This window comes from Uranotaenia lowii, chromosome 3 (assembly GCF_029784155.1).
Source record: "Uranotaenia lowii strain MFRU-FL chromosome 3, ASM2978415v1, whole genome shotgun sequence".
NCBI classification, from domain to species: Eukaryota; Metazoa; Arthropoda; class Insecta; order Diptera; family Culicidae; genus Uranotaenia; species Uranotaenia lowii.
The window spans coordinates 85339915-85361494 of NC_073693.1; the positions used below are offsets into that span (position 1 = coordinate 85339915).

General features: G+C 33.4%; 1 protein-coding gene across 2 annotated transcripts in view; it reads left to right on the forward strand.

The window, feature by feature from the left end:
• The first annotated feature begins 410 nt into the window (after positions 1-410).
• LOC129756679 (tryptophan 5-hydroxylase 1) overlaps positions 411-21580 on the forward strand; it is a 32368-nt gene continuing 11198 nt past the window's right edge. The window contains exons 1-6 of one of the 2 annotated variants that reach the window (XM_055753618.1): positions 411-752; positions 8027-8414; positions 16609-16774; positions 16891-16941; positions 17290-17571; positions 17636-17762. In XM_055753618.1, coding sequence (XP_055609593.1) covers positions 645-752; positions 8027-8414; positions 16609-16774; positions 16891-16941; positions 17290-17571; positions 17636-17762 — 1122 coding nt within the window. In that variant the 5' untranslated portion in view covers positions 411-644. The remainder of the gene's footprint in view (positions 753-8026; positions 8415-16608; positions 16775-16890; positions 16942-17289; positions 17572-17635; positions 17763-21580) is intronic. The other variant, XM_055753619.1, reaches the window with a different exon arrangement.

Sequence of the window (21580 nt, forward strand, 5' to 3'; positions counted from 1 at the left end):
TTCGTCAAATTTTATTCAAAATCTTGGACATTGGTTCAAGGACCTTTTATGTTGGAATGTTGTGCAATTTTTTATCTGTTATATGTTCATCTACAATTTTGAATCCTAAATTCAATTGAATTGTTAATTGAACAGTGAAAGATTTCAATTTCCTGACACTTTTTTATATTTTTTTATTGTCAAAAGAATTCATCCGTGCATAAGCACCTTTTCTGGAGAATCTTCCACATTTCACTCCAACCCAGTTTTCCCATCGATGGGAAAACGATGCAGAAGAACAGCAGAGATAAAAAAAAACGTCACGGACCGTATTCGAAATCACTTGCCGAGAAGATTTTATGCTGGCACCGGATCGGAAGCATATAAAAGGCCGGGAAATTCTGACCGAAATCTACAGTTGTTTTCCACTTGTTGAACGTGTCGGTCCAAAGGATTAACCCGGGGAAAATTTTGGTGCTGGTGCTGCTGGTGAAAAGTGCTGCTGTTGGCTGTTGGATTTGCCTTCCATCGGGTTGGTTGCCTGCAAATTGACGGTGACTGCAGCAAGTACTCTGTGGATTAAGTGAAGTGTTTTGTGCCAGTAGGTACCAAATTATTGGTACAAGTTAAGTGATAATCGATCCGTTGTTGGAATTTGTGCGATTATGAGTGGTTCCGGGAAAGGATTACTCGGATTATGGCTGTATCACAGTGGCGATCAGGAGTGGGCCATCAAGGAAGGAAGTCCGCTGCACAAAAGGAGAGATTTTGCTGTAAATATTAAAGGATTGAATTATTCCTACCATGTTGAAAAGATTGTTTGACAAAGTTAAAGAAAGATACATTTTTTCAAAGTTTTTAAAAATTGCGTCTAAAAGATCTTACCTACCATATTCATAATGTATGTACGAAATATTGAAAAGTTTTGAAATCTAAACATAAACACGTTTTTATCGTATTTTTCTGATATTTTTTCTTTGTGTAATTTGAGACTTTATATCGACGCTGTAGTATGCGGACAGACATTGAAAAACTTATCCGATACAACTATGTTCAATGTGTACTCTTAGGCTTAGGCTTAGGAGAGAGTGGGGATACTTGATCCCCTTTTCTTATTTTCACCATATCTTTTTGGGAAAATTTAGCAACTCGCCGTCTTTGACATTTTCTGACAGCTTGTAAGTTCAAGTTTCTATGCTCCAAAAATTAGAACGATACTTGAACCCGTTGATGAACTAGAAGCATTTTCGTGGGAGTAAAAAAATGCGATTTTTCTGAAGTTATGGGAGACTTGATCCCCTATTGAAGGAGACTTGATCTTTTATTCAGGAAGCCCTAATCCTTGTATAAAAATCAAACAAAACCCCAAGATACAAAGTTAATTGACTATTTTGGTCATGTTTGTTCTCATTTCACAATTTATAGCAGACATAAAAAGACATTTCTATAACTTTGTCTCAACGCTAATAACATTGCATACTTAAAGGCGCTATTTTTTATAATTAAGAGAAAATTAATTATTTTTGCTCTTTTCTTCTGACAATTGTTTGATAAATATTAGTTTTTGGATATATAATAGTAGTTATTTCTTAATCAGCAATCATAACGATCAATTCAGTAGGAGAAAATGCCGTTTGGAAGGGGGATCAATTGTACCCAACTCTAGGGGATTAATTGTACCCATAATCAACATTTTAGAAAACTTTTTCTGAAAAACGTTGAGAGTTTTCCATTGCTTTGAAAATATGGCATTATGAAGTTCATTTTACGCTCGAGCGATTGATACATTGGAACAAATACTTTTTTGATAATTTTCCCATGTAAGGAACATTTTAAAGTGATGGAAAAAAGATCTTCAAGTTACATTTTGTGAAATTTTTCAAACAAAGTTCAATTACTCAAAAAATTATTTTGTTACAATTTTTTAAACTACAAGCAATGATATTTTGCTCATTTTGGTACATTATTCTAGAACATTTGATCTTTGTAAGACATTCCAGTTTCGAGATATAGCTAAGGAATCAAGTATCCCCAGGGATCAAGTATCCTCATTCTCCCCTATACATCGATTTGAAATTCATATTTTAAATTTAATTCATATTTAAATGTCGCAATTTTTTTACTTTCACGAAAATGCTTCTAGTTCATCTACGGGATCATGTATCGTTCCAACTTTTGGAGCATATAAACTCGAAATTAAACGCTGTCAAAAAATGGAAAAGACGATGAGTTGCTAAATTTTGCCAAAAAGATATGATAAAAATAAGAAAAGAGGATCATGTATCCAAATTCTACCCTAATATTTACTGCGAAAAAATGTTGATTAAAAATTGTCGTAATCTTGTGTATCTGTTATTTGAAAATTCTCTCTTAGAAAGCTCTTGGAAGAATTTCTGGTTATAAATGTATTTTTTCAAAAGAAAATAATACACACATAACGTGAAATAAAAATGTAAAAAAAAATCTACAAGATATCTTTTTTTTCCTAAGGTTCTGAATATCAGCGCTAGGCTCAAATAAAATTTTTAATGATTCTTATTTTGCAACTATACGTTTGAAAAAGCAAACATTTGACTGACACTTATCAGTAAACTCGATTATTTGGCAGAATGGCGTTTGGAAATTCTAAAACTTATCAGTTTAGATTGAAATCGATTATTGATAATTGATGAAGTAACTTACTTACATGAACAACAAAAAATATTTTAAGTTTATTGATTATTTTATATTAATTCTACGATACAGGTTACAGGGAAAAATGACACAAAGTGATTGATTCCCGAAAAAAAAACAATACAGATTTTGTCTAGATAGTCTTGTTCCAAAGATACAAAAATAAATTTAATTTTTTTTTTTCATAAACTTGAATAGATAACATCACAAAAAGAAGCTTTGTTTAGTTAAGTATTTGTTACTGAAAATCATGATCTGTTTCACAACTTTGTTGAAAGCTGAAAGCATTTTCACTTGTTCAGCAAAAAATATCCAAGATTGTTTTGGTTTAAAATGTTTTCAAAATCCCTGTAATTTACAAAACGAGGAAACATACTTACTTCTATAATTATGACGCCCAGAAGTCATGGTAAATTACTCACAGTCCTCATGAAAATTGATCATTGAGCTTAAATTTATTTTTCTAAATCCTTTTAATGTTTTACACTTTTGCTAAGAAATGCACAAATTTTTTCAGTGAATTTGTACTTTTAAAGACGTCAAAATCAATTCTTTACACCTCGGAAAATTTGAATTTTATTTCCTTGTGTTTTAATTGTGAATGTAAATTTTGGGTTCTGGAAATGCATTTAAATCTCTATCGCCAAACACCGATTTCTTCATATTGTAACAGCTTTTGTATAAACTTTTTATTCCTTTTTGACTCTTAAAACTTATAGAGGACCCTAAAGCTATTACACGTAATCTCTACTTTCGATTTATTGTTGCTGGAATCTTTGGTGTTTCAACGCAAAAGCTTGAATATAGAAATCTCGAGAATATTGTTAGAAATTTACTATGAATATTTTATATTCAATTTCAGTTTGGTAGCAGATACTTGAACTTTTTTCACGACAATTCATAGTATGAACATGTGATGTGATAGATTTCAAACAGATTTAATATAATCGGATCTAAAACTTGAAATTTGAAATTTCATAATTCGTATCGAATAAGAGAAGCTTTTAATATGATTCAGAACCTCAATTCTTATTTTACAATCTAATAAAGTTTTAGTGGATTGATAATTTACCTTCGCTTTAGAAAATATTTTAAAATTCAAAAACATCCATATAGGGAAACCTTCCGCTGCTCAAAACATCATCAAAAATGGATTTCATGCGGCAGCAACACTTTTTGTATAATACGATTGAATTTTTTTTTTGTGAAATATTGGACACTAAGAGACAAAAAAAAAAGATTAGAAAATTTCACTGCCGATTGAAGTCATACTTTTCATATTGGAAAATTGATCACTCTGATGGAGAATTTAATTACAACTTTAGTTTTTTACTAGAAATACACTTGAAGACCAAAAGGCTTTTTTTCACTTCTGAGAACGACCAAGATTTTTTTGTCCATTAAACATGCTAGAAATTTCTGAAAGGTTTCTATAGTTGATGATATTGACTTACGTTTGTTTTTCAAAATTAGTCTTTGGAATATAAAAATACAGGTTGTTAATTGATCATATGAAGTATCCTACTAACAATCTCCTTCATTCCTCGTTTACTACTAGGACGTGGCCGGCGCCGTTATTGATCATTTTCAAAGGAAGAGCATGAAGTTTTTGCATTGTGAATGAACTGATTTTCCCTAGCACCATTCTTTTGGCCCATGCACAAAGCTGATGGCCTCGATCAACCACGAAGTAGCAAACATTGACGAGATAGAACTTTTTCTGCTAAGCCACGCCAGTGATCATGGAATTTAAAGTGCGAAAGTTGAACAAAATAATCAAATATGTGATCTGAAGTTTAAAATGAATTAATCTAAGCTCTTCAAGTTCAATGATTTAAAGTGGATATGAGTAGTCAATAGGGTGGCCCAAAATTGTACTATGTCTGGGATTTTGGGGGCTCAAGCTTCAAATGATAGCTTAATATGTAAGAAACAATATTTTATATGCCGGCGACTCAGAAAAATGATATTTAGAGGTCGCACTGGTTCGATTTTTGGAAAAAAGGCAATTTTTTCAACATTCTGTGCTAATAACATTTCAGATCTCAAAAAAGTTTCAAACATGTTAGTTTTTGAATTTTCTTTATAATGAAAATTTTAAACTAAAAAATTATTGGGACTGTTTTGGACTTCGTAGCAAAAATTTGAAAATTGTGACTTTTTTCCACACTGAAAGTTGGATTACTTTGAAAATACAAGTCATAGCTATACACTTTCTTCTGCAAAGTTGCACATCATAACGTCGCACATCATAAATCTTAATCCAAAGTACACTTTTTTTGTTTATTTTAATTATTTTTCTTACCAGATCAATAGTATAGCGTAGTTTAAAAATCATAATACAAATTGAGAGTCCAAAACAGCCCCAATAAATTTTTAGTTTAAAACTTACATAATAAAGAAAATTTAAAAAATATTAGAGACACATGTTTGATACTTTTTCAAGATCTGAAAATGTTAATAGAACAAAATGTCGAAAAAATGGAATTTTTCTATAAATCGAACCAGTGCGACCTCTAAACAGCATTTTTCTGAGTCGCTGCCTTACGAAAGTTTGTTTCTTATACCCTTAGCTATCATTTGAAGCTAAAGCCCCCAAAATCCCTTACGTAGTACAATTTTGGGCCACCCTAGTAGTCAACTAAGCTAAGCTAAGCTAAACATGGTATACATTTCTGAAAGTTAAAAATATTGAAAATCACATGTTTCCGTGCGTATTTCAGGATTTGTTTTATTGTTTTTTTTTTAATCTGAGCAAATAAAAAAGAAACTGCATAGGGTAGGCAATAAATGTATAACGTCAGCAGAAAAAATATTTCAAGTATTTTAGTATTATAACCATATTCACCTCCCTATATGACTTTTTCAAATTTGTCATTCCATTAAAATTTAAAACCGAATTAGGAATTTAGAAGCTCAGAATTTAAAGCAACTACAAAATTTATCACCATTTGCTAATGTAAATTAAGGCATATAAGGGAAATTAATGAAGGAGTGGGGGGAGGGGGCTAGGGTCGTGCATATGTAAGATAGAGAAGAGAAATAAAACGGAGTTTGGAAAACGGCAACAAATCGACAAATACGTTCAATATTTGCAACCGAAAAAGTACTGAAATTTTGTTGTTTATTCCATGTGGCTTTTTTATTTCAGAAAAAAACATCTCCAAGTATCTTCCAAGTGAAGGCTAAATAAACAAAAATTGGCTACACGTACCTACATTGGACAGCCCACGTAATATGTCTTTCTACTATTTCACAGCCTGGAACTAGGCAATCAAAGCACTACGTTGAGGTTCAAGGCATATTTTACAAAAAAAAACACTCGCTCACAAAATAACAAAAATATCATCTGACAGCTTAGACATAGTGTTAACAAAATGAAAAGATGTCATTTAATTCGGTTTTGTATGCTTCGTAAAAATCACTCTAAAATGTATGTAGTAGTTCAATTGCCGTACCCAGTATAATGCAGATAACTTAGCAGAATTCCCTTTTTTCTAAGTCACTTACAGCGCACAAAAACTATTTTCTGCTACTTTCATGTTCGTTATTGAGTACATATACTTCTCTAAAGGGCGTTACTTCTCTAATATGCTTGTTAGCTAGTATGTAACTTTTAAAGCCATTTTTCTTAATTTAATATGTGAGTTTTGGTTTCTTGCTTGAGTAGGGCCATAACGATGCTAACTGATTTTCTGTATCACATGTTTCTATGAAATCAGAATCTAGATCAGTATCAGATTGTAGATATTGAAAGAATATAGATCCCATTTTTTAAATCAAATGTAAATCAGACGAACGCTTTGAACATTAATGAAGAACATTTATAGCCAAATTTATGGGCTTGTGAAATAGCTCAGTTGGCAAGTCAATTGCCTACTTAAGCCGATGTCCGCGAGTTCAAGCCCAAGAGTTAACATCGAACACCGCAACTGTCCGCAACTGTATAGTTGATTCAAAGTTGCGAATGCCATAAAAATGGTAAAACAACTATAATCGAAACTTTGAAACTCTAAATTAGGTTTTGAATTTTTTTCATGAGAATTTCAATTTGTCACATGCTTTAATTTGATAGGCTTTTGAAGTTGAATAATAGTAATAAAAATATGTTTAAATTTTACACCTTAATTCATCTTTTGGATTTCGATTAAAGGTTTAACTCAGGATTTTGACTGAATAATTTTTTCCAAAGGATTTTTTAAACCAGTAAGGTTTATACTTCCTCGTCTTTTGAGGGATTAAACCCACATATGTATGCCTTATGCCCCAACAACAATACAATATATTTTTTCCTTGTTTTCATTATCTGAGGCAAAGAGTACAAAAAGAATTGTAGGGGAGAGTGGGGATACTTGATCCCCTTTTCTTATTTTCACCATATCTTTTGGGAAAAATTTACCAACTCGCCGTCTTTTACATTTTCTGACTGTTTGTAACTTCAAGTTTCTATGCTCCAAAAATTAGAACGATATTTGAACCCGTTGATGAACTAGAAGCATTTTCGTGGGAGTAAAAAAATTGCGATTTTTCTGAAGTTAGGGGAGACTTGATCCCCTATTGAAGGAGACTTGATCTCTTATTCAGGAAGCCCGAATCCTTGTAAAAAATCAAACAAACCCTCAAGATAGAATGTTAATTGACTATTTTGGTCATGTTTGTTCTCATTTCACAATTTATAGCAGACATAAGAAGAAAATTCTATAACTATGTCTCAACGCTAATAACATTGCATACTTAAAGGCGCTATTTTTTATAATTAAGAGAAAATTAATTATTTTTGCTTTTTTCTTCAGACAATTGTTTGATAAATATTAGTTTTTGGATAAATATTAGTAATTTCGTAATCAGCAATCATAACGATCAATTCAGAACAAGAATATGCCGTTTGCAAGGGGGATCAATTGTACCCAACTCTAGGGGATCAATTGTACCCATAATCAACATTTTAGAAAACTTTTTCTGAAAAAAGTTGAGATTTTTCCATTGCTTTGAAAATATGGCATTATGAAGCTCATTTTACGCTTGAACGATTGATACATTGGAACAAATATTTTTTTCATAATTTTCCCATGTAAGGAACATTTTAAAGTGATGAAAAAAGATCTTCAAGTTACATTTTGTGAAATTTTTCAAACAAAGTTCAACTACTCAAACAATTATTTTGTTAAAATTTTTTAAACTACAAGCATTTTTATTTTGCTCATTTTGGCACATTTTTCTAGAACATTCAATCTTTGTAAGACATTCCAGTTTCGAGATATAGCTAAGGAATCAAGTATCCTCAGGGATCAAGTATCCTCATTCTCCCCTACTGATTTTTTATTTGATCATTGGAACATTGAACCTGACGACTCACTCCACGAAATCCAAAAAGCGTAAATCGCGTTCTTTTCAGGAAAATGGCGGCAACGGAAAACCATCCGGTAACGATAATAGCAACGGCAACGATCCGCATCGACAGGCATGCGGGGACAAAACTTCGATAGTATTTACCCTGAAGAACCAGGTCGGCGGCCTGGCCCGGGCACTGCAGGTATTCCAGGAGCTGGGCGTCAACGTTCTTCACGTGGAACTGAACCGTCAAGGAGGGCCTGGAGAGGCCTGCGAGGAGGCCGATGTCCTGGTGGATATCGAGTGTGATTCCAATAAGCTGGAACAGGTCGTGCGAATGTTGAAGCGAGAAGTGCAATCCGTTAACTATGCTGCTCCGGTGGCAGATGATGGTCCACCCCCGACTCCGCTGTCAGCTTGTGGGAGTTTTGGTAAGAGAAATTATCGCATGGTGTTGTTTTTAAGAACGATTTGCCACATTTTGGAGGATTCTCTCTCCTATCCAACGCACTATTGATTATTTTTTCTTTTCAAAGTTTTACTTATAATAATTTGAAAAAGCTTCATCATGAGTCACTATTTGCTATTAGGTAAGAAAATATTAAAGAAGATGAGGTTGATTTATGGTGATGACTAACTATAAATTTTAAATGAAATAACTATAAGAGTTGAACTTGATTTAAGGGTGCTTCAAAGCGCTCAAAGTCTTAATTAATGAAGCGTTAGATACAGTACGCGACAAAATAAAGTACACATTTGCTATAGAAATTTTCAAATCACTAGATACATACTCAAATATAGAATATCAATTCAAAAATTCTAATTAATTTGTAGTGTTTGGCATACATTAACGACTGGTTAAAAAAATGTTGTCATAAATTCAATACACTCTTCAACACTTAAGCAAAAAATAGTTTTTTGCAGCGGTCTAATGGGTCACCCGTCTAATGGGAAAAAGACTTTTTGCTCTCATATGTTTTTTCGATGCCTTTTGGGTCACCAAGCATCAGTGTAGAATTTGAGAAGATTTGGTTGATTCCTGAGTTATCTCAATTTCAATTTTGTATGAAAATTTGTACGGAAGAAGACATTTTTCCACATTAAATCATCCAAAAATTCAAATAAGCTTGAAATGAAATTTGTCTTTGATTATTGGTTTGACTTTTCTTAAGCTTCATTTTTAACATGAACATGAAAAAAAAAGTTGTGAAATTCAGGTTTAAAGTTATAACCAATCTATATATATAAAAATGAATTTCTGTCTGTCTGTCTGTCTGTCTGTCTGTCTGTCTGTCTGTCTGTCTGTCTGTCTGTCTGTTCCCTATAGACTCAGAAACTACTGAACCGATTTGCGTGAAACTTGGCAGGTGGGGGTATTGGAGGCAGGGGAAGGTTCCTATTGTGGTTTGAGACCCCTCCCTCTCTCATGAAGGGGGGGAGGGGCCTCCCAAACAAAAGACAATTTTTTGCATAACTCGAGAACCCATCAAGCAAATGATATCATATTTGGCATGGGGTGGTATTTGGGAACGAGGAATATTTCTATGAATATTTGGTACCCCTCCCTCCTTTCAGTGGCGTGATAGGAAGGGGGGAGGGGGGTTACCTTACAATTTTTCATATAACTCGAGAACTAATCAAGATATTGGATCCAAATTTGGCATGGGAAGGTATTTGGATACGAAAAATATTTCAATGATTGTTTGAGACCCCTCCTTCTTTCCAGTTGAAAGGGGAGGGGCCTCTTTCATATTCTTTTATAAAGTTCAAAAACTAATAAAGCAAATGGAACCAAATTTGGCATGGGAGGGTATATGGATATGAAAAATATTTCTATGATTATTTGAGACCCCTCCCTCTTTCCAGTAGGGAGATATAAAGGGGGAGGGGCCTCTTTTATAGTTTTCAACATAACTAAGAAAGTAACTAAGCAAATGGAACCAAACTTGGCATGGGCGGGTATTTGGGAACGTGACATGTTCTAATGATTGTTTGAGTCCCCTTCCTTCTTACAGCGGGGAGGAAGGAAAGAGGGAGGGGAGTTTCATACAATTTTTACTGCATAACTCAAGAACTACAACAGCAAATGGAACCAAATTTGGCATGGAACGGTATTTGGGTACGAGAAATGCTTCTATGAATATTTGGTATCCCTCACTCTTTCGAAGAGGTGGATGAAAAGGGGGAGGCGAGGTCTCCCTTACAATTTTCAATATAACTGGAGAGCTGATCAAGCAAATTGAACCATATTTGACATGTGAGTGTATTTGGATACGAGAAATGTTTCTATTATAAATTGAAGCCGTACCTTTTAAGCGGTAAGATATAAAGGAAGAAGGGGGGGTTTCCATTTTTTTTTTTTGCATAACTCGAGAGTTAATTGAGCAAATGAAACCAAATTTGGCATCAAAAAGTATTTGAGTACGAAAAATACTATTATGAATATTAAGTTATCACCCCTCTATTGAAAGAAGAGAACGGAAAGGGAGATGGTACTCCCTTTCAAGTTTATACAAAACTCAAAAATTTAATACGTAAATAAAACCAAATTTGGCATGGCATGGAATATAGGAAGGGAAGAGGGAAGCTTACATTTAATTTTTATTTTACAAAATCCGAGAAATGGACAACACTTAACATGGAAAATCATTTTGGTATGACTCTATGATTATTTGACACATCATCCTCCTTTCAGTGAGAAGGTACATGGGAGGAGGGAAGTGAGCCCAATACAATTTTGTTAGCATATGTTCTCAATTTATGCTTACGAAGCCAACACATGGAAACAAATATGGCATGGAAAGGTGCTTGCTTACGAGATATGTTCCTACGATTGTTATAGACTCTTATGCTTTACAGTGTAGAGAGGGAAAGAAAAAAAGGCGCTCCATACAGTTTTTGTTGTAAAGCTTAAATACTTATCAACCAATGGAACTATATTTGATATAAGAGGATTTTTGGGAACGAAAAAAATGTTTATTAAAGATTACAATCTCCATTCAGCAGGGGGTGAAGGGAAGGACAGGGGGAGGGCTCTCTAATCAGTTTTTTAGCATAAATCCAGAACATATCAAGCAAAAACAACCATACTTTATAAGTTAGAATATTTGCGAACGATTAATTTGGGACCCTTCTTTTTTAGGGCGAAACTTAAGGAAACAGATGAAAATTATCAGATCTTTAAAAGAAATTCATAAATCAAGATTCAGAATATAAGTTATGGTTTGTGTTGCAATTTGAAACTCCAGCTGAAGCTCTCATTTTATAATGGTTGCTTATTAATTTCGTCATAATTTAATTTAAAATAATACCAAAAAAAAATAAAAATTTGAATGATTTCTGAAAATATCATTTGATTCTGAAAGGTGTAGCAAAGCACACCGGGTCAGCTAGTTCAAAATAAAAACTCTAAATCCATTGAAAACTGTTTAGAAATAGTAGTTTTTGCTTTCTAAGGCTTCCAACAATTTCATGAAATATGCAAAGGTTACAACTCATTGGCTATGTAGGTAATTTAGTTTTTTGTGATTAACTGACGCTTAAGTTGAAAAATACATTTTGAAAAACATATTTTTTTGTACAACATCGAATATTTTTTCTGGGGTACATGTTAGGCAGGTCCGGATAAAGCCGTTGAGAGGCCCTGGGCAAATTTTCTAGAGGGCTCCTAATTTTTTAACATTTTTATCAAAGATATATCTGTAGCAGTTTGTTAAAAAAAAATCTTGTTTATTTATTCTTTAAACAAGATTTATTTCAACATAATAAAACTCATAATAAAACTGCAGGTCGTTTAAATACACTCGAGATATCAACCCTGATTAAATATTCATCCTCTCAAAAAATTCAGTTGAAAAAGTTTAAGTCTAAATAAAAATAAAAAATCTCCTTTAGAAATATACTTGCGAACCACAAAAACACAATTCAGAGTTCAAGACTCAAATTATTGTGCAGAAAAAAAATAAAGAGCAAGTGGCTTCGGCAATTGAAATTCCAAATTAGAATAATAAAATTTCAGTTGAAATTCTGAAAAAAAAGTGCTGATAAAAACGGGAAAATATTTCGGCTTTTTCAGTCAATTGACGGATCCAAAACACCTTCTCTTCTTATTGGAATAAGAAGAGAAGGTGTTTTGGATCCGTGAATTGACTGAAAAAGCCGAAATATTTTCCCGTTTATACAGTTTTACCAGTCGAGAACAATTATCTAGTGCTGATAAAGATTCAAAATCTACAATAATACCATAATTTGATAGAAGTTTTTTTTTAACAAAATTCAGTATAAAATAGCAGAATCTTAATTGCGTTCGAAGGGATGATTCAAATTACAAATCATCACAATATAGTTTGAAAAGTCGATAAAATAGAAGAACAATAATTTTTTTTTATTCCTGCTTATCAACATTCGAATATGAAAGATCATTCCAACATTAGAATTCGAATCAAATTCAGTTAAAGGAGAATATAGAAATAAAAATGAAATAGAATTCTACACTAAAGTGTTTCAATCAAAAATCCAGTGCCAGAGCTAGATTCAGTCATCCATAAAAGAATTCAAAATCAGTCTATAATTTCGAAAACTAAAATCAAAACTCACTTAGAAAATGAATGGATAATTTGAATAACAACCTTTTTTTTGTCATTTCTTTATATTAACGGGTCAAACTTTAGGAAAAATATTATGCATTGTAATATGCAATAAATTATTCATTGTGTTTCTGAGAAAACAAGCAGAACAATACTTCAAAACTTAGATATCGAATCTTGGCATATATGAATTTGAAAATTGAAGAATTAAAGACCATATTCGTTATATGTTATCAGATTCAAAAAATCTCTAGATCAAGCTCCGCCTTTGAGCTTAAAAAAAATAGAATTGGAATTATTGTTAAATTAAAGTTTCAAAACTGTGAAATTTTTTATTGATCTTATAAAAGTCAAAAATAATTTTTTTTTTCAAAATCAAAGGATTTTTGATTAGTGCCTCATAAAATTATGATTTGTAAATATTTGTCGAAAGTTTGAAGTTTTTAAACGTCACTTTACCATTTCATTGTTTGCTCAATATTCATGTAACATAAATTGAATTCTTTTGTTTAATTTTTTAAATTTTGGATTTTAAATGTCAAATAGTATTGTTATTTCTCAATGTCATGAGGAAAATATTTATTCTGCTTTTGGTGAATTACTTACTATGATACACAATGATGAAATAAAAAACATTCATTTGTTAATCTTTGAATTTATCCAAACAGAGAATTTAAGTTGGTGATAGAGTTATTCAAAAAACTTCGAATTGAATTTTGTATTTAAAAGCTCTAATCAAAGTTAACATTTTCGATATGTTTTTAACCGTTTCGCGATGTTTGCACTTGATGGTTCAGCAATTATTGTCTGAAGATACCAGAAACTGCTTTCTACGCATTTAAAGGCAATATGTTGAACTCACTTTAAGTTCCTTCATATGTTCAAAAAACTATGTATCTTCAGAGATGGAATATTGGAAATATCGATTCATAGGGGCCCTCCGATGGCTTAATCCGACCCTAAAGGGTGATACGGTCAAAATTTGGTCAGGGGAAAACGCGTGTAAATCGGTGAAATCGTTTATTTAAAAAATCAAATTCAATTTCTTTTTCAAGTTTAATTAGTATAAAATTCGAAAAAATATTCAGTTGGGCTTCCGCTTTTCCTAATCCGAATTGCCGGGCCTTACGCTTAACCCCTGCCATCAGATTTTGTACAGCCACCTTGTCCACCTTCTTCGCCGCAGAAAGCCAGTTTGCCTTGAACTGCTGCTCGTCCTTAGCAGTTTGTTTTTGGTCTTCTTTAGGTTCCGCTTGACAATAGCCCAGTATTTCTCAATTGGGTGGAGCTCTGGCGTGTTGGGAGGGTTCTTGTCTTTGGGAACCACCTGCACGTTGTTGGCGGCGTACCCCTCCATGGCCTTTTTACCGTAATGGCAAGATGCCAAATCCGGCCAAAACAGTACGGAACAACCGTGTTTCTTCAGGAAAGGCAGCAGACGTTTATTCAAACACTCTTTCAGGTAAATTTCTTGGTTGACAGTCCCGGAAGCTATGAAAATGCTGCTTTTCAAGCCACAGGTACAGATGGCTAGCCAAACCAGATATTTCTTCGCGAACTCTGACAGTTTCATGTGCTTGAAAATATCTGCTACCTTTACCCTTGCATTTGCCATATAAAACTCCTGTCCCGGAAGCTGCTTGTAATCGGCTTTGACGTAGGTTTCGTCGTCCATTACCACGCAGTCAAACTTCGTCAGCATCGTCGTGTACAGCCTCCGGGATCGCGCTTTGGCCGTCGTATATTGTTTATCATCGTGATTTGGACTCACTACCTTCTTGTAAGTCGATAGTCCGGCTCGTTTTTTGGCTCGATGCACGGTTGTAGACGATACACCCAGCTTTTTGCGGCATCTCGCAAAGAGAGGTTAGGGTTTCGCTTGAAACTACCGGCAACTCTCTTTGTCGTCTCAGCGGCTTCTGGTTTTCGATTTCCCCCCGATCCAGACTTCCTGGCTATCGACAAACGTTGCCCAAACACTTTAGTTACATTTGTAACGGTTGATTTGGCAACTTTTAGCGATTTTGCCAGTTTTGCGTGCAAGTAGCTCGGATTTTCGCGATGCGCGAGGAAAATTTTGATACGCTGCTCTTCTTCCTTGGACGGCATTTTGACAACTGAAGAGTGAATTCCAAAATCAAAATAGGAGCAACATTCTACACACACACACCTTCAAAATGAGGGGTGTTCAGGTTTTTAAAATGAAAATTGAAAGAAATACATCAAGTTGATATTGACCAAATTTTGACCGTATCACCCTTGCTGCCCCCCTTAATCCGGCGTTGATGTTGGGTTTGTGATTTGTTGAAATATACTGCAAGAATATAAAATGTTGATCATCCAAAGTTATATTTTTCTGAAATTCCAGTACATCACTGGTGATTTTTGAATGAAAATTTTTCTTTTTCCATACAAAATTATCCCTCGTTGCGATAATCCAGGACTCAATGAATTGCTTTCAAAAATTGTGTGGCTGAAAATTGAGAAAAACAACTGTGCTTGCTAGATTTTATTTAAACTAATACCTCCACTTCTGTGTAAAAATGTGAGCATATTGATTACAAGACAATCGATTTTCAAATTAAAGTACCGTAATCCGGGGTAATATTGATCACTTTTTCCAATATTTTTCGATTATTTTTTCTGTGAAGGGGAAGATGGCATGTTTCATATTTTTAAAACCAGTACTGGACTCCTATGAACGTAAAACATGGTTGCAAAAATTTATAAGACTACTTCAAATTTGAATAAACAATCGTTATCGTCTCTGTTTTGAATTTGATGCTTTGGGGTGATATTTATCAGTCTCTATTTTGACGGTTTTAACGAGTTTTCTTGATCATAAAAGATACAATACACCTTCAAATTATATATACAAATGCCAGTTTATCAATTTTACCTTGGTTTTTAAATTTTTCTTTTAAAAACATTTGTAATCGGAAAAAGAACTATTATAGAGCATACATTTAAGGGCAAAAATTAAAATACATAATTGCTAAATAGTTTGAGCTACAAAAAACAAATGAAATTTTACCTTCACACATTCCTTTAGGCTCTCCTACTATTTCCATTTTCATTTTTCTTCAAAGTTAACTATTTGATAGGGTTCCTATCAATTTGTCCAATACGGGCTTACTCTTGGAAAATGTCTTTATATTTTAAATATCAAAAATTTATCTCTAAATGACTATAAAAATAGCATTATAACTATACGTATACAAAGAAAAAAAGTAGTTCTTTCACTATCAACAACCAGTTTGCTTCTAAATGCTTTTTGGTATTATCAGGAGAGCTGTTTTTTGCTAGCCTTGGAAAATATAGATATTTTAAGATTTTGAAATGACATTGTTACTAACAGAATATAAACTCAAATACAAACAAAATTTGTTCCTACTTGACACTCAATTAATAGGCTTTCAAACGTAGAAAACAGTTTTCAAAAATTCAAACTATAGACTGAGTTAATGATGATAATGTGCAAAAATTTCTTATTGATCAAAATTACCCCGGTGATCAAAGTTACTCCGTTTTACGGTATTCAAATCTGATATTATATCACGGAAACCCGTGTTATCCCTCAATTACAGCTTACTGTATGTAAGTTGGAGTACTTCAACTTGAGTAAAATCGGTAGGTATTTGAATTTTCATCCCAATAACCAAAAAATTTCAGCTGCTACTATACATATATGGTCACACTAAAAGTGAATTTAAAAAATTGTATTTTTCAAAAGTTGATAAATTATCTGTTCTTGAAAACCCATAAACCACAAATCTCATAACAAAACTATATCTGGATAAGATATAAACATTTCTTGGGATAGGTTTGATTGGTGATTTTGATATACTCCTATGATCGGACACCGGTGATTTTTTTCGTGAATAGTGCGTGGGATCTGTATCCAACAGATACAGAGGAGAGTCTTCTCTGTAATGTGACAATTTTCTAAGGTCTAAAATTATTATTTTTAATTGTTTGAAAAAAGACACTGTTGTCATAGTTTTTATCACAAAACTTAGTTATAATATTTTGTCTCAAGATTTCGGAGAAATGCACTGGTTTCCGAGGAAAATATCTGATTTGGATCGGGCCCAGAACGTTCTGATGTACGGAAGTGAGCTGGACGCTGACCATCCGGGCTTCAAGGATCCAATCTACCGGAAACGACGGGAACAGTTCGCTGCCATTGCCAATACATACAAACAGTAAGTGTTCAACCGTAAGGAAAATACAATCTACAAAACCACTTTATAAAATGTTGCTCCCAACTAACTTAAAGTTGAAAACGGGTTTCTTCTGCATCTATTTCTTCCCTCTATAGTGGTAATCCGATTCCTCGAGTTCAGTACACACCGGAAGAGATCAGGACTTGGTAAATTGAATTTTGGTTGTTATATCAAAACTGTCTCGGAGGAGGGTTGAGTTTGGATTGACATCTACCCCCAGCCAATGCATGCACGACTGTGTAAAAGGATTGAAGAATATCAATTTGCGAGAGCTTCTTGTTTGACGAGCTGGTATTCATAACTGAAATTATTGAATTAACGTGAAAGTCTTTCTTGAGAAATCGTTGCTGGCTTAGCCAGTTTTCAATTTAGAAATTGTTTTCTTCTACGAACATATTTGAATTTGGTCTGACCGTGAACAATAATGTGAAATTTAAAACAATTATTTTTTTTTATTTTTTCAACAATACTACTGACGTTGTTACACCTTCCAGGGGCACTGTTTTTCGCGAGCTGCACAAACTGTACATCAAACATGCCGTCCCCGAGTATCTGGAAAACTGGCCGGAACTGGTCAAATACTGTGGCTACCGGGAGGACAATCTGCCGCAGCTCCAAGACATCAACATTTTCCTGAAGCGCAAAACTGGCTTCCAAATCCGTCCCGTTGCCGGATACCTTTCGCCGCGAGACTTCCTGTCCGGATTAGCTTTTCGAGTATTTCACTGTACCCAGTACATCCGCCATTCGTCCGACCCATTCTACACCCCGGAACCGTAAATTAAAATTTCAAATTCTAGCATTTAACCCTGCTTACAATTTGAAATTTTGTATTTCCAGCGATTGCTGTCACGAGCTGCTGGGCCATATGCCGTTGCTAGCTAATCAGAGCTTTGCCCAGTTTTCACAGGAGATTGGCTTGGCATCGCTGGGAGCTTCCGATGACGATATCAACAAGTTGGCAACGGTAAGGCTAAGATTATTTTCGACAAAATTTTCAGCTTTAAAACACTTGATGGAAAACTGATGATTAAGCAATTAAGACCACTAGTAGGTAGTAGCCAAGAAAACAATCCCAAAAGGATTGCCTTAAAATGATTGAATGTTAAGCCAAAAAATATTTAAATTTAAAAATTATCAAGGGATGTAAATATATTTCAGTGGTCGACAGATGCATTGACACTATCATTTTTAATCCCAAATGTTTTCTTTTCGTTAAAATTTTGCATTTTTCCATACCAAACTTCAAAACAAAACCCGAAAAAATCTGTTCGGAGAATATAACTTTTTTGGTTGTTCTTGAACAGTTTGTTCTCACTCGATGCAAATCTCGCGTGAGCTTTCATTACGGCGCATGAAACATCTTAAGAATTCACCGAAAACTAATGCAAAAGTTATCATCTTTAAACATCTTTAAAATTTGTATTTCACATATAGAATATGTTGTGCAGGCTACAAATCTATATATATAAAACCCGGTTTAATACACTTGACAGTGGATTGTAGCCTTTCTTACAGCCTGTAAATTATATTTGGATTCATATGACACAAAATAATAAAAAATGATAGGTTTATAAATTTTGAGTTATAATTATAGAATTTTAAACGCAGTCAATCCGAAATTAATTTAAGAAATGAAGATTCAAAGTTTTTATAGGATATAGGTATTTTGATATAATCATAATTTTCAAATGAATAACATTATTTGCAACTAATTGAAGATTTTTGAATGACTGGATTCTGGAATGTCTTGTATGATTCCGTTTCTATGACATTTTAGTCTCACAAAATTTACTCCGTTTGGAGATATAGGTAACTTTGAAATGGAAGGGGCATAAAAAATTAAGAATACAATTCAAAAAAGATTCCTGACCATGTATTTCAAATAATTAATCTTCTCAATTATAGAAACAAATACTTGATAAAATTATTGGATAAAATTACAATTGCTAGAGTAAAATACGATACTGCAACGAAGGGTACGTACCAAAAAAGGTAGAATTAAATTTAAAAGTAAAAAGTTTTGACAATTTTGAAATGTCAATATTTTTAATTGTGTCATTTGATCACTTTTGTCAGTTTTTACAATTCCGCCATTTTGCAATCTTGTTAATTTTGTCAATTATGTCAAATTTGTCAATATTGTCAATTTTATAAATTTTGTAAATTTTGTCAATTTTCTCCATTTTGTCAATCTTGTCAATTTTGTCAATATTGTCAATTTTATTAATTTTGCCAATTTTTTTAAAATTGTAGAATTAGTAAATTTATTCTGTTGTGGTATGAGCCTACTTGGTTGAATTGATTCAACTGAATCAAAGCAATCGAAAGATTCCTTTTAATTCAACCACGGTAAATGAAAGTTCATATACCAGTATGTATTTCGATAGCAACTTACTACCTTCTTCAGTTAATCAATCGAAAACGTTCACTGAAGAAGGTAGTAAGGTGCTATCGAAATACTGGTATATGAACTTTCATTTACCGTGGTTGAATTAAAAGGAATCTTTCGATTGCTTTGATTCAGGTAAATTTATGAAATTTGTCAAATTTGTCAATTTGGTCGATTTAATCAATATTATCAATTTTATGAATTTTACTAATTTTGTAAATTTTGACGATCTTGTCGATTTTATCAATTAAGTCATTTTGTTAATTTGGTCAATTTGGTCAGTCTTGTCAATTTTGTCAACTTTGTTCAGTTTTGTTAATTTTGTCAATCTTGTCAATTTTGTCAATGTGGTCAATTTTGTGAATATTGTCAATTTTGTCAATTTCGTCAATTTTTTATATTTTGTCAATTTTCTCCATTTGGTCAATTTTGTCAATTTTGTCAGTTTTGCCAATGTTGTCTTTTGTCAATTTTGGCAATCTCGTCAATTTAGCAAGTTTTATCAATTTTGTCAGTTTTGTCGATTGTGTCAATCTTGTCCATCTTGTCAATCTTGTCAATATTGTCAATTTTGTCAATCTTGTCAATCTTGTCAATTTTATCAATTTTGTAATTTTTGTACATTTTTTCATAATTGCGAATACTTTAAATTTTGTATATTTTGTATTTTTTTTTTCGATTTTGTCAAATTGACAATTGATAAACCGTCCAAAATTCATCAAATTATCATGATTGACAAGATAAACTAAACTGACAATTTGTAAAAAATTGACAATATTGACAAAACCTTCAATCTTGACAAAATATTCAACTGACAATTTTACGATTTAGGCATTAGCCTATCGTATGACAGTGAAAGCTTTATGATCATGAATTTGTTAAACAGTCCAGACATTGGCCGAAACGAATACTAAATACATTCAGTACAGAAGTTTCTTCTATTTTTTTTTTCTCAAGGGATTTTAAGCATCACTGGCTTATTCATCCCGCGCAAGTTTCTTCTATGAGACAAGCATAGGGACTTCACTCTCACATCATTTATTTCTATAGTGATTGCAAGTCCCACCCTGCGCCCAACCATAGATTCTCAAGTACAAATTTCTCTGAGAAGGGGAAAACGACACGAGGACACGGGGACGCGGACGGATCCTCAGACACCAACCCCAACAACAACAACGCAACAATTGAGAACGAAAAGCTTTCATCGCGCATCGTTAGATCTGAAGAGGAAAGAGAAAAGGGAGCAAAAAAACTAGCCCGAGAGCTTAAAGCTCGAGAGGACTGAGAAGCCTTTGTCTTATTGGATTCAATTTGCTTTCACGGGCGAAATTCTCTCCTGTCGTTTGTGCTTAGGAAAAAGCTTCCTGAGCACGAACGCACGTGAGAGAGAAGATGAGATGGTGTGCAGGCATCGTCCGCGTCCCCGTGTCCTCGTGTCGTTTTCCCCTTCTCAGAGAAATTTGTACTTGAGAATCTATGGTTGGGCGCAGGGTGGGACTTGCAATCACTATAGAAATATGCGATGTGAGGGTCTAGTCCTTAGGCTTGAGTCATTCGATTTCTGCAGGGAAGAATGCCACAATGTGGTAAATTCCTGGCAAAAAAAAAAAAAAAAAAAAAAAAAAAAAAAAAAAAAAAAAAAAAAAAAAAAAAAAAAAAAAAAAAAAATTCGATTTCGGGGTTGTACGGTACCTCATGGTGCAATTCCTTTACATGAACTTTGATTTAGAGTTTCTAACCCAGAATTAAATTTTGGTTCCGTTTCAACCTAAAGGTGGACTGGTAAACTTAAAATAATTAACTCATTCACATGTTAAAATTTAAACCTTGACAATCTTGTTTATCTGACATCTATTTGTCTATAAAATCATGCATGACGTTCGATCGGTGGCGCCCTCTGTTTTCCTTGAGGGGAATTACACGGAGTGAATGCGTACCCAGCGCTTTTTGCGCCATGTTTTCGATCATCTTGATTAGTGATTGCTGGTTGTGGCTAGCGAGCCAAATTGACACGTTTTTTGGAGTGATGATTTGTTGATAATTACTATGAAAATTTAATTTTCAAACTATTTTGTTTTTTTTTCTTTCTTTTATAGGACGAAGAAGAAAAAAAATCATTTTTTTCAAGATAAGAATCATTTTTATTGTACTGCCCAGTTTCGCAAAAACGTGCAAAAAAAGTTTACAAAAAATCACACCAATACACACAAATACACAGACATCATCTGAACTCGACGAGCTGATTCGATAGATACCTATAAAGATATATCTAAGACCCATAATTAATGATCTCCCAAATCGACCGATAACTATACCTTTCTGAAAGAAAGGCAAAAAGCAATTTCTGTATGTTTGTTTGTTTGTTTGTTTGTTTGTTTGTTTGTTTGTCCTCT